Here is a 16,379-nt window from a genome sequence, read left to right on the forward strand (position 1 = left end):
GTGTGGATATTCCACAAATACGGATATTCCCTTTTTTTTTTTTTTAATCCAAAGAGGTTTTTTGGCCCGGTGTGGTGGCTCACGCCTGTAATCCCAGCACTTTGGGAGGCCGAAGCAGGCGGATCACCTGAGGCCAAGAGTTCAAGACCAGCCTGACCAACTGGTGAAACCCTGCCTCTTCTAAAAATACAAAAATTACAATGGGCATGGTGGCAGGCACCCATACTCCCAGCTACTCAGGAGGCTGAGGCAGGAGAATCACTTGAACCCAGGAGGAGGATGTTGCAGTCAGCCGAAGTCATACCACTGCACTCCAGCCTGGGTGACAGAGTAAGACTCTGTCTTTACGCACTGGCTCATGCCTGTAATCCCAGCACTTTGGGAGGCTGAGGTGGGTGGATCGCCTGAGGTCAGGAGTTTGAGACCAGCCTGGCCAACATGGTGAAATCCCGTCTCTACTAAAAATACAAAAATTAGCTGGGCGTGGTGGCAGGCACCTGTAATCCCAGCTACTTGGGAGGATGAGGCAGGACAATTGTTTGGGGGGTGCGGGGGGAGATATGTTTTTTGATACAGGGAACCATCTCTTTACCAGCCCCCCCAAATAAGACCCACTTATTAAGACTACCTAAACAGAAGTATCATGGGTTGGCAGTAAAGCTAGTTAATTAGTAACTTACATTGTAAAAAATATTTTTGCGATTTAAAATAATAAGTTTTAATATCTTATATAGACTTGCTGTTAACTACTGAAAGATTTTTTTAAAATTTCATTTCTAGGTAAGACCATTGCAATTGGAAAAGTTCTGAAACTGGTTCCAGAGAAAGACTAATTTTCTTGATGACCCTGCACAATACTGTGAGGAAAATTGACTGCAAAAGCCTACTTCACACCGCCTTCTCTTATTTTCTGCCCATTGATAAACCTTTCCCCATATTTCGCAAAGAGGAAATTCACAGCAAAAGTCCACATTATGTCAGCTTTCTCATATTGAGAGCTCTGCTATGCCACTGTTGAATTTTTCCCAAGATTCCCGTCCCTAGCCCCCCCTTCAAACTCTGCTTCCTTGGACAGATTTGGCAATAGCTTTGTAAGTGATGTGGACATAATTGCCTACAATAATGAAAACCTACAGGAATTTTTTTATTTTTCATTTTCCCCTTAAGCATATTTAGTATTTTTCCCCCAGGCAGATCATTCTGAGTGTGCGAGTGTGTGTGCACATGTTACAAAGGCAACTACCATGTTAATAAAATATTGAATTTGAAATCCTTTTCGGTATTTGAATTGCTTTTGAATAATGTTTTTTATCTGGATGTAACATTGTTGCATTAGCTTTTTAACTTTCCCAAGTAATTGAATACATTTTATTACTTGGACTTTTATAAACTTTCCCTACCCACTATAAATGAGGCATTCACAGTGTTCAAGTTTGTATTAAAGGAAAGGATTAGTTTGACCCCTTCTTTTGATGGTTAATGCATACATGCAGTTAAATCCCTTTATCCAAATGTGACACTGCTTTACTAGGTCTTTTAGTTTTTTGTTTTTTTTTGTTTTTTTTTTTTGGCAATTTATATTATAACATTTCTTAAACACAGTAAGTTGTTTAAAATAAAAGAACAGCATACTGTCATTTTTATAAGTAAAGCATAATGAAATTGTACCCCTAGAGAAAATTCCATTAACTCGTTAAATTAGTGGAATTTACAACAAATAAAGCATGTTTGAGACCTGGCAAAAATTCCTCTTTTAGTATTTATAAGAGCTGCATGCCTCTAATATGAAAACCGTATCAGTTGCAAGTGCCACTTCTACAAGTTACCCAGTTTACTCTTTGTATCAGTAACTTTAAAGGTTGGATGATCCTTGCTGGTTAAAGCTAAATCTCAACCCAGCAACTAAATGAAAATATTTAGAATCATCAGAATCTGCACAGATTAAAATTATCAGCGATAAGCAGAATGAAGCACAGTATAAGTTTTATCTCAATTATTTGAAATTGACTGAGTTTTCTTGAGTGTAGAGCTGAAATTTGCTAACCATGTTTTTGATGAACCACAGTGCAGCATTGTGGTGGTTTTAGATTGAATGACTTTATGCTATAATTATCATGACTTTGAAATTTTTCGTGAGAATAAATGAGGAATGGAGGCAATTTGTGGGTTTATCCAAAGCCCCCTTGATGTTGAGTGTTGCCATTTATCAAAGATAGCCTCTTTTAGATTGTGATTTATCTCTAAATAAGATACTTTGTAATTGTATATTTAATGACAAGTCCCTTCCCTGTAATTTTGCTCCTCAGAAAAGAAAAGCCTAGACAGACTGTATTTCCAGTCACGGAACATAAAACTTAATCTAATGGGTGTTTTGTTTTGTTTTGAGACAGAGTCTCACTCTGTCACCTAGGCTGGAGTGCAGTGGCTCAATCTGGGCTCACTGCAGCCTCCACCTCCTGGATTCAGGCAATTTCCTGCCTCAGCCTCTTGAGTAGCTGGCATTACAGGAGCCTACCACCAGGCCCAGTTAATTTTTGTATTTTTAGTAGAGACGAGGTTTCCCCATATTGGTCAGGCTGGTCTCAAACTTCTGACCTCAAGTGATCCGCTCGCCTCAGCCTCTCAAAAGTGCTGGGATTACAGGCGTGAGGCACCGCACTTGGCCTAGTGTTTTCTGAACTGTGAAATTCCCATTCATTTCTTGAATGAGGCTACATCTTATGGACGAGCAAAGTTATTGTCCTACAGATTCTTAAAGCTATAATTATGGCTATTGCATGAAATTTAAATAAATTTTATTATGTCTGCAAATCTCTGGGCTTTTATTTTTCTGGAAAATACAGGAGCTTTTAATCAAAACATAATAGTTCTTTTTGTAATTCCATGTTAATAAAAACAAATACTAGCAATTGCTTGAATTTTAGTGAATATTTAAAAGTTCAAGAGCCACTGAAATCATTTCCAGAGATGAGTTCCCTTTCTAAATAGAACACGTTTTTTAAAAATAAGTTATGTTGGCTACTAAAACATTTACACTGTTAGGATATTATGTGCATGTTGCCAAGACTCTTAAGTAACTTGGATATCAACTGTGAAGGGCCTACCTCTAAAAAGTAACAGGTCATACAAATACAAATGTAACTGTAAAAATTCCACTGGATTCTTGCATATTTGCAAGATTAGATTATTCAAAAGAAATTTCAATGCTAAAATTAACCAGCAACATAAGTTCTATGGGCTTTGAAAATTGTTCTCATCTTTTTAAAGTTGATGCATTTTCAATCCTGCTTACACGGGCTGTTCATTTGGATAAGGAAATAAAATGTCTAAGGTGAACTTGGCATTATGTGGAGATGTTGGACCTTTATAGAGCAATACAAATTCCTATGCTGTCATTCTGTTTTCTGCAAATGCAAACGTGCTTATATGGTCGACAGTGCAAAAATAGGGTAGTTGGCTGCATATTTAGGATATTACGTAAGCATTTGTTCTCTAACGTTGCTCTACTAGAATGACTTTTTTCTTGCATCTTTTCACATTAATGATGTTCTTTATATAACTTTCATGCTAGATTATTTAATTAGTTTTTTAAATTAATAAAGTGAATTTAAGAAATATTGAAATAAACATCTAAGTAATTGCCATTTTAAACCCTTGTTTCTTACTGTGGGAGGGGGGAAATACAGCACTCATTTCTTGTTTTTAATTTGCAAAAGTAAGTGAAAATCAATGTAAAATCAAACCAAAAGAGTTGGACTGAGTGTGTATTCTCTTGAGATTAAGTGACAAATAGTAAAGTGTTATTGAATAATTAAACCCATGTATTTTTTTGTGTGAGTTGAAAATCTTTGAAATACGTGATAACCCAATGTCAAAAGTTCCTAAACTCTAACAGTGCAGGTTGTTCACTGTAACAAGAGGTAACTCCTATTTGCTGGTTACATAAACTACAAGTACTGCTCTCACAATATGGGACTTTGAACTGTGATGTAGTTCAACAGTTGCCGGCATCCTCTCAGCTGATATGCTGCGAATATTTTGGGTTAGACTTGCAGCCAGATGCAGTTTTGCAACCCAAGAAAAAAGTTGAACCTATGGTCAAAAACTGCTCCCAAGATGAACTCTGGAAAAAAATCAGCTAAACTCCCTTGGCGATCTTCAGGAACACTAGTAATGACTGTAATTACTCCATGATCTCTGATGACTATTACACATAACAGCACTCTAGCACCTTTCCTTACTGGCATGGACTTCCTCATGGACCGCTACTTTATGGATGATAGCTTCATTGCTTTGGGTAGGGATTTAAGGTAGTCAAGGGGAAAATATGCAGTTTTATTACAGCTCTTAACATCAGGCAAATTTCAACTTTAAAACCCTTTGTGAAAAATCTGGTTATAGCACTATAGCTCTGATTTTAGGATGGTTAAATGTTATATTCATTGTTGGCCTACCTTATCAGAACAAACTGTGCTGTTAATCCTCTCACAGACATAGGTAAGGTAGAGAGCAACCAGTGGATTTAGGAGACAATTATCTGTCTCCAAATAATAGGCTTTTATTTCTTCCAGCTAACTTTTTCAGTGATTCTAGCAGATGCCATCTAATACATCCTTGATCTTGTTTCTTTAGAGATCTTGCCATGGCAGCAACTTCTTAAGTGTAATCGCGTATGCACAAAAGACTTAACTAGGTTTACATTTAGCAGTCGGTTAGATTAGATTTCATAGTAAATGGAATAGGAAGTGTTTTTATTTTCCAGTAGTAATTCCGTGGATTCCATTTGACCCAGTTTACTGTCAATTCAGTTCAGGTAGATTTGGTTCAACTTTTGGTGGTTTTTGGCTCTAGGATATTCTTGACTTTAATATCCTAGAATTTACTGAGTCTTCCCTTCAATAAATACACTTCTCACATACCTCTAATCCTATGCTTCCTTGAAACAATGCTAGCTGAGTTGTTTACTAAGGATTATTATAAGGGCCTGAAGGTGTGGGAGTGGAGATTAAAACCTTTATGTTCTCCAATATAAGGGAAAAGCAGATTGGTACTACGTCTGATTAGGCAGAAAACACCAGGATTCCTTAAGTGATCCTTGAAATGGTTATTGTTTTCTGCCTTGTCACATTTGCCACTGTGCCCTTTAAAACAATGTGGAAACCTCAGGTTTGTGGACGGCACAGGTAGAATGACATCTTGTGCTTCCTGAGGCTCCCCTCTACCAGGCACATTAGCTTAGTGCTTCAGAAGTCAGCCCAAGTCCTTGCTACCTCCTTTTCCTGCTGCCCAGGGAAGTGTGTGTGTGCTGGAGCTGGAGCTGGAGCGCTTGCACTCTTCAGGTGACTATTCTCACCTCCAGTTCCTCCACATGCATTAGGTGAAACTGAGGTCTGAGCCTCCTGCAAGGTCTGCATTTTAAGGACTCACACATCGGGCTCTCAGAAATGTACACAGCTATTAGTTCTGTTTGTTCTAAAGGAAATGTGGGTATCTCTCAGGCCAGGACTTAGTGACTAGTTTTCGCTAGACAGCAGGTTAATACCTAGATCTCATTTTTTAAAAAAACAGAGGATTAAAGGGAACTGATCAGGTTTGCTGAGTTTTTTAGCCTAATTCCAAAGCATGGAAGAGTGCTCTAGGTAAGAAAGAAAGCTTTTTCTTAACGATTTGTAGCTACCTACTGTGCCTGACTTGGTGCCTGTGTGAGGATTAAGCCCTTAGTCTGTTCTTGCAATTACTCAAATAACAAGTTAAATTTGCTTTTGTAATAACAATAAAAGTTGTCATCTTCCCTTTTGAAGGATTTGTCATTTGTAATTACCTGTGTTGTAATAAGCAAAAGTCATGCCCTTTTTTGTACAATCCTTTTATTTTTGTATCAGGTATTGGAACCATCTACCAACAGGTTTGTTGGATGGATCTAATAAGCTCTGTCACATAAGGGATTCACAAACATCATGTGCTTGCATATGGTATGCAAGTCTTTTGTATAATGTATACGACAACCTTAGGAAACAAAACTAATAACCCTATAGGAAGTTAGGGATGCTGAGTAATAAATAACTAGATCACAGTATGTGGTTTTATGTGAACAGCAGAGTTGGGGGAAACGTCAATTATTGTCAGAACTATGAACCTCTACATTCAGGATTTTTAATAAAGATCAAGAGACCAAATAGTGATTGCCCTTTTTATTCAATGTGCAAGGGCAAGAAGAAATTAATGATAAAGGTAACATACACAGTGGCTACTTGAATGACAGCAATTCATTCCTGTGCACTCACTACGTTCCTGTTTGAACTGTCTTTAGGTGATTCACTTTGAGGTTTTGGCAGTCAGCCTCTAGGTATTTGGCATTAAACCAATCATAGCTTAAAACTTGGGACCAAGCTTGCTATTAAAGTAGGGGTTCAGGCCAGGCACGGTGACTCCTGCCTGTAATCACTTTGGGAGGCCGAGGCGGGCGGATCACTTGAGGTCAGGAGTTCCAGACCAGCCTGGCCAACACGGTGAAACCCGGTCTCTACTAAAAAATACAAAAATTAGCTGGGCGTGGAGGTGTGTGCCTGTAATCCCAGCACTTTTTGGAAGGCCGAGGAGGGTGTATCACAAGGTCAGGAGATCGAGACCATCCTGGCTAACATGGTGAAACCCCGTCTCTACTAAAAATACAAAAATTAGCCGGGCGTGGCCTGTAGTCCCAGCTACTCGGGAGGCTAAGGCAGGAGAATGGCGTGAACCTGGGAGGTGGAGCTTGCAGTGAGCAGAGATCGCGCCACAGCACTCCAGCCTGGGCGACAAGAGCGAGACTCCCTCTGAAAAAACAAAAGAGATCGAGACCATCCTGGCCAACATGGTAAAACCCCATCTCTACTAAAAATAGAAAAATTAGCCGAGTATGGTGGCACGCGTCTGTAATCCCAGCTACTTGGGAGGCTGAGGCAGGAGAATCACTTGAACCCGGGAGGCAGAGGTTGCAGTGAGCCGAAATCACGCCACTGCACTCCAGCCTGTTAATAGTCTTTAAAAAAAAAAAAAAGGTGAAATTTGCTAGATGCAGTGGCACACACTGTAGTCCCAGCTACTCCTGAGTTGGCAAGATCACCTGAGCCTAGGAGTTTGAGGCTGCAGTGGGTTATGGTTACGCCTGTGAATTGCACTGTAGCCTGGGCAACATAGTGAGATGCTGTCTCTTTTTTTTTTTTTTAAGTGAAATTCTTGTTATTGTCAATCTTTCCTTCAAATTGTTTCTGAAGGCTTTGTGCACCCACATTACTTGCAAGAAATATTTTCGTGTGTTTTCTGCTAGGAATAAGAGACTGCCTACAACAAGTAAAATTCCTTTAGCTGATGAGTGTACTTTTCGAATTATTTGGAATATGATCCGTCTGTTAAAAATTAGGCCAGGCCAGGCACAGTGGCTCACACCTGTAATCCTGGCACTTTGGGAGGCCGAGGTGGGTGGATCACCTGAGGTCAGGAGTTCAAGACCAGCCTGGCCAACATGACGAAAGCCCGTCTCTACTAAAAATACTAAAATTAGCCAGGCACGGTAGCGCAAGCCCGTAATCCCAGCTACTTGGGAGACTGAGGCAAGAGAATCGTTTGAAGCCGGGAGGTGGAGGTTGCAGTGAGCCGAGACGGCACCACTGCACTCCAGCCTGCGCAATGGGAGTGAGACTCCATCTCAAAAAAAAAAAAAAAAAAGGCCAAAAATTTCCTCTATCTGCAATGAGTCACATTTAATGTTAGCTGCACATTTTCTTAACATCCCATTGCCCACATTTGATCCCTTAACATTTGCCTTCAATGGAAATGATGATCATCGAACAGTAATATTAGTTTACACGTTTAAAGCATTTTCACTAAAAGTTCTGTTCTCTGGTTTGAGCTTAGTCAAGAGTCAAGCTACTGGTAATAACTGGTAAAAATAATTCAGAGGGCATAATGGAAAAAAAAACCACATTTAACTTGTTTTGTATCTTGTATATTTAGGTTGAAATTTTTAATGAGGATTTCATCCCACTTAACTGGGCACAGTACTCCCAAAGGACTTTGTATTTGCTTATCAACTACACAAGTTCCACATTTCCAAATACAAGAAAATAATCTGAACGTTTCCACATGGAGATAAATAGGCGATGGGTATCCCAATTACCTTGATTTGATTGGTACACATTATATGAATGTGTCAAATTATCACATGTACCTTGAAAATCTGTACCTCTGTTATGAATCAATTTTTTAAAACTACAGAAGTTACTTAAAAGCAGTCAACATCACTATCTTTGTTAATTCCCTGGCAAATACATCAGGTTTTAAGATAAAAAATAAATCTTCAAGATTTAGATTCTTGGCCGGGCGCGGTGGCTCACGCTTGTAATCCCAGCACTTTGGGAGGCCGAGGCGGGCGGATCACGAGGTCAGGAGATCGAGACCACGGTGAAACCCCGTCTCTACTAAAAACACAAAAAATTAGCCGGGCGTGGTGGCGGGCGCCTGTAGTCCCAGCTACTCGGAGAGGCTGAGGCAGGAGAATGGCGTGAACCCGGGAAGCGGAGCTTGCAGTGAGCCGAGATTGCGCCACTGCACTCCAGTCAGGGTGACAGAGCGAGACTCCGTCTCAAAAAAAAAAAAAAAAAAAAAAAAAAGATTTAGATTCTTAGGAGTAATTATGATTTGTAAAGAAGTTCCAGAAAATAGATGTTGTACGACAAAGGAGAGGATTTTTTATTAAGGTAAAATTTGCATACAGTAAGAAGCACAGATCTTAAGTTTACAATGAGTTTGTCAAGTGTATACAACTGTGTAAACACCCCATCAACATGCAGAACACATCACCCCAGAAAGCTCTCCTGCTACTTTCCAACCAATCCTCTCTTGCCAAGGCATTCACTGTTTTGCCATCTATTATAATAGTTTTGTCTGTTTTTGAACTCTGCATAAATGGAATCACATAGCTTGAACTCAACTTTGTCATCTTTGGCACATTACGTTTCAGAGATTATGCTGTGTGTATCAGCAGCTCTTTTTTTTTTTTTTTTTTTGCGAATACTCCATTTTATGAATATTCTCTAATTCAAATGATCTATCCTTGAAGGGAGATTTGATTTTCCTTTCCAATTAGCATTCTTTGACAGGTTAGCTGCAAATGCAAATACCTTTCTTCTGAATTTCTCTAATGCAAGGAAGTAAAACCAGAGAGAAAAGTCTCACCTCTTCTTCCTTTATCTACTTTTATAAAACTTACCAAGGATAAACAGATAATGTAGTGATCCTAATAGGTGGTGAAATAACATGGGCTTCCTTCTTATCTCCCTTTCCAATCTTAAAGAGGGTCTTCCCTGTATTGCCTGTGAGGTACCATTTCTTTCCTTTCCTTTTTGTTTTTTGAGATGGAGTCTCGCTCTGTCGCCCAGGCTGGAGTGCAGTGGCAGGATCTTGGCTCACTGCAACCTCCACCTCCCAGGTTCAAACGATTCTCTTGCCTCAGCCTCCGGAGTAGCTGGGATGACAGGCACATGCCACCACACCCGGCTAATTTTTGTATTTTTTTTAGTAGAGACAGGGTTTTGCCATGTTGGCCAGGCAGGTCTCTAACTCCTGACCTCAGGTGATCCACCGGCCTTGGCCTCCCAAAGTGCTGGGATTACAGGCATGAGCCACTGCACCTGGCCCTAGGTGCCATTTCTAAATGATGTGCCAATTCTAAAACTGGATTGTCCCTGTGACTTTCATGTTGCCAGGGCTAACTTGCAGAACTAACCTGACTTGCACCTCTACTAAATAACTGTTTTAAACTATAGGGCTAAGTCCTTTTCTTTTTCGGTAGATTTATTCAATTCTGTGCATGAGTAACTTCTCTAAGTCCTTTTATAGATCCCTTATTGATGACCTAGCATAATACTTTATAGTATATTAGCTATTTAAAACTTTCCTGCCAGGCACGGTGGCTCACCCCTGTAATCACAGCACTTTGGCAGGCCGAGGCAGGCGGATCGCCTGAGGTTGGGAGTTCTAGACCAGCCTGGTCAGCATGCTGAAACTCCGTCTCTACTAAAAATAGAAAAATTAGCCAGGCATGGTGGCACATGCCTGTAATCCCAGCTACTCGGAGGCTGGGGTAGGAGAACTGCTTGACCCCAGGAGGCAGAGGTTGCAGTGAGCCAAGACCACGCCACTGCACTCCACCCTGAGCAACAGAAAGAGGCTCCATCTCAAAAAAACAAAACAAAAAAAAAACTTTCCTAGTTTGAACAAAGATGCACTTTGAGTTGTCATAACATTTACCAGTTATATACTGGTACTGGTTAAAAGAACACAGTCCTGCAAGTTGTCAGCTGGTTCTCGTCAATGATAAAAAGAGACTAATGGTATCCCTTTCAGCAAACGGAAGGAGAAGAGAACTAACCTTGTGCTATTTAACCTATTTTTTTAATGTAGAAATCACTTCTAAAAGTGGCCTTAATATTCCATTCCTTGGGGAATATAACTCTAAATACAGGTTGGCTGGATTAAGAATCTGTTGGCCAGGCTCGGTGGCTCACGCCTATAATCCCAGCACTTTGGGAGGCCGAGGTGGGTGAATCACGAGGTAAGGAGATCGAGACCATCCTGGCTAACATGGAGAAACTCCGTCTCTACTAAATATACAAAAAAAAAGAAAAAAATTAGCCAGCGTAGTGGCGGGCGCCTGTACTCCCAGCTACTTGGGAGGCTGAGGCAGGAGAATGGCGTGAACCCAGGAGGCGGAGCTTGCGGTGAGCCAAGATTGCACCACTGCACTCCAGCCTGGGCGACAGAGTGAGACTCCGTCACAAAAAAAAAAAAAAAAGGCTGTTTGTTAATCATGTATTAAGTGGGGTTGGTGTACACTATGATACCTAGCAGCAAAATGGTGTACTTGTGATACCCACATGGATTGTATGAGGACAAAGAGTTAAAAATAAACAGCAAACCTAAGTTAATAAAGTTAGGTTTTCTACAGAAAACCTCTTTATGTTTCTTTCTCTGGCAATATCGTTGTTCCCTTGTTTCTCTTCCCCAGCCTTCCACCCCCTCGCCCCCAAATCAAAATCAAGTATCAATTTCTTTACTGATTGGCTATTTCTTCCCTGCTTGAATGCAGGTAAGCTCTTTTGGCCCCTAAGATGCACAATTTCATTTTCCAATCCATTTAATAATGATTATATTATTTTCAGCAAAGGGAAGGAGAAGAGAACTAGCCTTGTGCTATCATGAACATGACAGACACTGTGAAGATAGATTCTCTTAAATCCGAGGGAACCAGCTTCATTTAACAGATGAAGACATTGAGGCTTGGGAGATTAGCCACCTTGTCCAAGGCTAAACAACTAATAAATCACGGAGTTGGGATTCAGACTGATCTTTCTGACCCGAAACACCATGTCCTTTGTACCTTCCTTAAAATGTCACATTCTACATTTGGGCAATATTGTTTCACCCTTGATTCCATTATGTTTAGGTTAATATTACTTAGCAGATTTCAGTACCAAGAATATGCTGCGTATTTAATTGCTTTTAGATAATCCAGACATCACCAATTGACTATGTGGCATTTCTTTTGTTAGTTTGCCATGTGTAACCACTCTGATTTAATAGTGCTATATAAAAAACGATGTCTACTAGTTTTCTAAGGTTACTAGTTGATTGTAACAATATTCATTTTGAACTAGAATATGAGTTCCATTATTAAGTGTGAAGTTTCTTAAACTTTATGTTTACCATTCAGCAACATATTCGAGTGTTCTTTACAATTAACTGATTCATCAAATCCTTAATAAAATTAACTTTATGTACCTCCAAAAAAGATTTTCAAGAAGTTTGAAGAGAGATATCTCAGTACCTTCCAAGAGAAACAACTTAATAGCATTCATGGTATCAGTGAGACCTGGGTACTCGAATGTTGAAATTAATTACATTGGTTTTTGTAGAAATGAGGTTTCACTATGTTATCCAGACTAGTCTAGAACTCCTGGCCTCAAGCAATCCTCCTTCCTCAGCCTCCCAAAGTGCTAGGATTACAGGTGTGAGCCACCGTGCCTGGCCTATTTATTTATTTTTTAATTTTTTCACCCTGTCTTGTGGTGCTGACAATATGGTCTTTTATCATTATGTATTCTTCTCAACTTCAATATTTAACAGTGTTAACACATCTTCAGATATCTCCACTCCCTCATGGCTTCTGTAACTTGGCACCCTCTTGGTTTTCTTTTTTTTTTTTTTTTTTTTTTGAGATAGAGTCTTGCTCTGTCGCCCGGGCTGGAGTGGGAGTGCAGTGGCACAATCTCAGCTCACTGCAACCTCCGCCTCCTGGGTTCAAGCGATTCTCCTGCCTCAGCCTCCCGAGTAGCTGGGACTACAGGTGCATGCCACCACACCCGGTTAATATTTTTTTTGTATTTTTAGTAGAGACGGGATTTCACCATATTAGCCAGGATGGTCTCAATCTCCTGGCCTCGTGATCCACCTGCCTCAGCCTCTCAAAGTGCTGGGATTACACGCCCGGCCTTTTTTTCATTTTTAAACTTTTTTTTTTTTTTAGACAGAGTCTCGCTCTGTCACCCAGGCTGGAGTGCAATGGGGCGATCTGGGCTTGCTGCAACCTCCGCCTTCCGGGTTCAAGCGATTCTCCTGCCTCAGCCTCCCCAGTAGCTGGGATTACAGGCACCTGTCACCACTCCCAGCTAAGTTTTGTATTTTTAGTAGAGACGGGGTTTCATCATGTTGCCCAGACTGGTCTCGGAACTCCTGACCTTAGGTGATCTGCCCACCTCAGCCTCTCAAAGTGCTGGGATTACAGGCATGAGCCACCGTACCTGGCCCTTTTAAAACGTTTTTATTAAAAATGAAAGGCCGGACGCAGTGGCTCACGCCTGTAATCCCAGCACTTTGGGAGGCAGAGGTGGGCAGATCACGAGGTTAGGAGATTGAGACCATCCTGGCTAACATGGTGAAACCCTGTCTCTACTAAAAATACAAAAATTAGCCAGGAGTGGTGGCATGTGCCTGTAGTCCCAGCTACGCAGGAGGCTGAAGCAGGAGAATCGCTTCAACCCGGGAGGTGGAGGTTGCAGTGAGCCAAGATCACTCCATTACACTCCAGCCTGGGCCACAGAGCAAGACTCTGTCTCAAAAAAAAAAAAAAAAAAAAAAAAAAATATAAACAGAGGCTGGGCACAGTGGCTCACACCTATAATCCCAGCACTTTGGGAGGTCGAGGCGGTAGGATCGCTTGAGCCCAGGAGTTTGAGACCAGCCTGGGCAACAGAGCGAGACTTTGTCTCTACTAAAAAAGAAAAGAAAAAGAAAGAAAGAGAGAGAGAGAGGGAGGGAGGGAGGGAGGAAGAAAGCTAAAATAAAATAAAATAAAATAAAAACAAGACACAAACACACACCTAGGCCTATGACTACACAGAGTCAGGATCATCAATATCAACTGTCTTCTACTTCCACATCTTATCTGTCCCATTAGAAGGTGTTCAAGGACACTGACACATGGAGTTGTCATCTCCTATGATAACAATGCCTTCTCCTGGAATATCTCCTGAAGGACCTGTCTGAGGCTGTTTTACAGTTAATTTTTTTTTTTTATAAGTAGAAGGGATATACTCTAAAATAACTATAAAAAGTACAGTATAGGCTGGGTATGGTGGCTCACGCCTGTAATCGCAGCACCTCGGGAGGCTGAGGCAGGCAGATCACCTCAGGCCAGGAGTTCAAGACCAGCCTGCCCAACATGGCAAAACTCCGTCTCTATTAAAAATACAAAAATTAGCCAGGTATGGCAGCAGATGCCTGTAATCCCGGCTACTCGGGAGGCTGAGGCAGGAGAATCGCTTGAGCCCAGGAGGTGGAAGTTGCAGTGAGCTGAGATCGTGCCACTGCACTCCACCTTGGGTGACAGAGTGAGACTCTGTCTCAAAAAAAAAAAAAAAGTACGGTATAGCAGGTCATGGTGGCTCACCCCTGTAATCTCACACCCAACACTTCAGGAGGCTGAGGCAGGAGGACCACTTGAGCTCAGGAGTTCAAGAACAGCCTGGGCAATGTAGTAAGATCCCGTATCTAAAAAAAAAAAAAAATACAGTATAATACATACGTAAACCAGTAACATAGTTGTTTATTATTATCAAGTAATTATGTACTGTACATAATTATATTTGCCATACTTGGGGGCAGCACAGGTTTGTTTACACCAGCATCACCACAAACATGTGAGGAATGCTCTGACACTATGATGGCTATGACATCACTAGGTGACAGGAATTTTTCAGCTCCATTATGATCTTATGTGACCATGTATGTGGGTCTGTTATTGAAAGAAACATCATTATGTGGTACATGACTCTATTGAAAAGGAATCTTATGTTTTCCCTCTAAATCTGCTGCACCTCCTTTCTTCCCCTGTTCTATTAATACCACCCATTTGCCCAGTTTTTCAGGCTCTTAGAATTTGGGAGTAATCTACATTTCTCTCCTTCTATGTCCAAGCTCAGGTCACGCAGTATAAGTACCCTGTCCTCACTATCACCCTACCATCAGATCTTGATACCTAAAATACCACAATAGTTTCCTATGTTCATCCCCTTAAGCCCTGTCTCAGGCCATTCTAATGCATTATTCATTCTAAAGAAACACTACTTATGTCATTTATAATAAATAAATAAGGAAAAAAAGTGAAGATACCATTTATAGTTTTCGTACCATTAACTGGCTCTCTCCTGCCCTCTCACAGCTTATCCTCAAACGGGGGAGCGCCAATTATAGTAGGAAAACTATAAATATTTTGGGGTAAGAAGGATTATCTAAGCTACAATTCTCCAGAAGTACTCTGAAGCAGAAATTAGAAGGATGAGTTAATATATGTGGGGATGGGATATGGAGGTACAAGGTGATAGTGTTCCAGGAAGAAGTGACAGTACATGGAAGGTATGAAGAAAAGTAGAAACTGCAGAGTTGAAACTAGGACTTAAAGACTGAAGGGTTGAGTGGCAGGGTATGAAGTTAGGGAGATAAAAAGAAAGGGACCAGATGAAGAGTGCCTACCATGTTGAGACTGACCATGTTACTTATCTTTTTTTTTTTTTTTGAGACAGAGTCTCGCTCTATCACCCAGGCTGGAGTGCAGTGGCGCGATCTCGGCTCACTGCAAGCTCCGCCTCCCGGGTTCACGCCATTCTCCTGCCTCAGCCTCTCCGAGTAGCTGGGACTACAGGCGCCTGCCACCACGCCCGGCTAATTTTTTTTTGTATTTTTAGTAGAGACGGGGTTTCACCGTGGTCTCGATCTCCTGACCTCGTGATCCGCCTGCCTCGGCCTCCCAAAGTGCTGGGATTACAAGCGTGAGCCACCGCGCCCGGCCTACTTATCTTTAAAAATTTTTTACTTATTTTTTTTTTAGACAGGGTCTCACTCTGTCACCCAAGCTGGAGTACAGTAGCACAATCATAGCTAACTGCAGCTTTGAACTCCTAAGCTCAAGAAATCCTACCTCGGCCTCCCAAAGTGCTAGGATTACAGTCATGAGTCACCATGCCCAGTCCATATGATTTACCTTTCAAACTGGGACACTATTTTCTTGGACAAATACTAACTACACAGGACGCCAGACAAGAGATGCAAACTGTGATACATACAAGGCAAATTAAGGAATATACCTCATCCTAATGACAATAATCCAATGAAGGTGATTCAGCAGTTTGATATGATCAGATTTGAATTTTAAAAAGATTACGCCATCAGAAGGGTAGAGAATGGACTGTAAGATGCAAAATTAGGCTGGAAGTGATGGCTCACACCTGTAATCCCAACACTCTGGGAGGTCTAGGTGGGAGGATCACTTGAGCCCAGGAGTTCCAGACCAGCCTGGGTAACATAGGGAGAACCCCATCTCCACAAAAAAGTTAAAAAATTAGGCAGACATGGTGGCACACACCTGTAATTTCAGCTACTTGGGAGTCTGAGGTGGGAGGATCACTTGAGTACAGGAAGTTGAGGCTGCAGTGAGCTGTGATCACCCCACCACACTCCAGCCTGCGTGACAGAGTGAGACCTTGTCCCAAAACTAAAATAAATAAAAATAAAAGATGCAAAAGTAGAGGTAGGAAGACAAGTTAAGAGGTTGTTGCAGTAATCTAGGCAAAAAATAAAAAACAAATACATGATAGTATCCTCTACCACAGTGTGGCAGGAATAAAAAGAGTTGGATACATGCAAGAGACATTTAAAAAGAATAAACAAGGGCTCAGTGCAGTGGCTCACGCCTGTAATCCCAGCACTTTGGAAGGCAGAGGCAGGAGAATCACTTGAGGTCAGGAGTCCAAGACCAGCCTGGCCAACATGGTGAAACCCCATCA

At 41.2% G+C, this 16,379-nt stretch overlaps 1 protein-coding gene across 8 annotated transcripts in view; it reads left to right on the forward strand.

Annotated features, from left to right (window-relative positions):
* Positions 1-5,800, forward strand: part of GSPT1 (G1 to S phase transition 1) — a 49,894-nt gene extending 44,094 nt beyond the window's left edge. For all 8 annotated transcript variants that reach the window (XM_032145203.2, XM_058434229.1, XM_032145197.2 and 5 more), the window contains one exon: positions 781-5,800. In XM_032145203.2, coding sequence (XP_032001094.1) covers positions 781-833 — 53 coding nt within the window. In that variant the 3' untranslated portion in view covers positions 834-5,800. The remainder of the gene's footprint in view (positions 1-780) is intronic.
* The last annotated feature ends 10,579 nt before the right edge of the window (positions 5,801-16,379 follow it).

The sequence above is a fragment of the Hylobates moloch genome, unplaced genomic scaffold (genome assembly GCF_009828535.3).
Source record: "Hylobates moloch isolate HMO894 unplaced genomic scaffold, HMol_V3 SCAFFOLD_23, whole genome shotgun sequence".
Classification (NCBI taxonomy): domain Eukaryota; kingdom Metazoa; phylum Chordata; class Mammalia; order Primates; family Hylobatidae; genus Hylobates; species Hylobates moloch.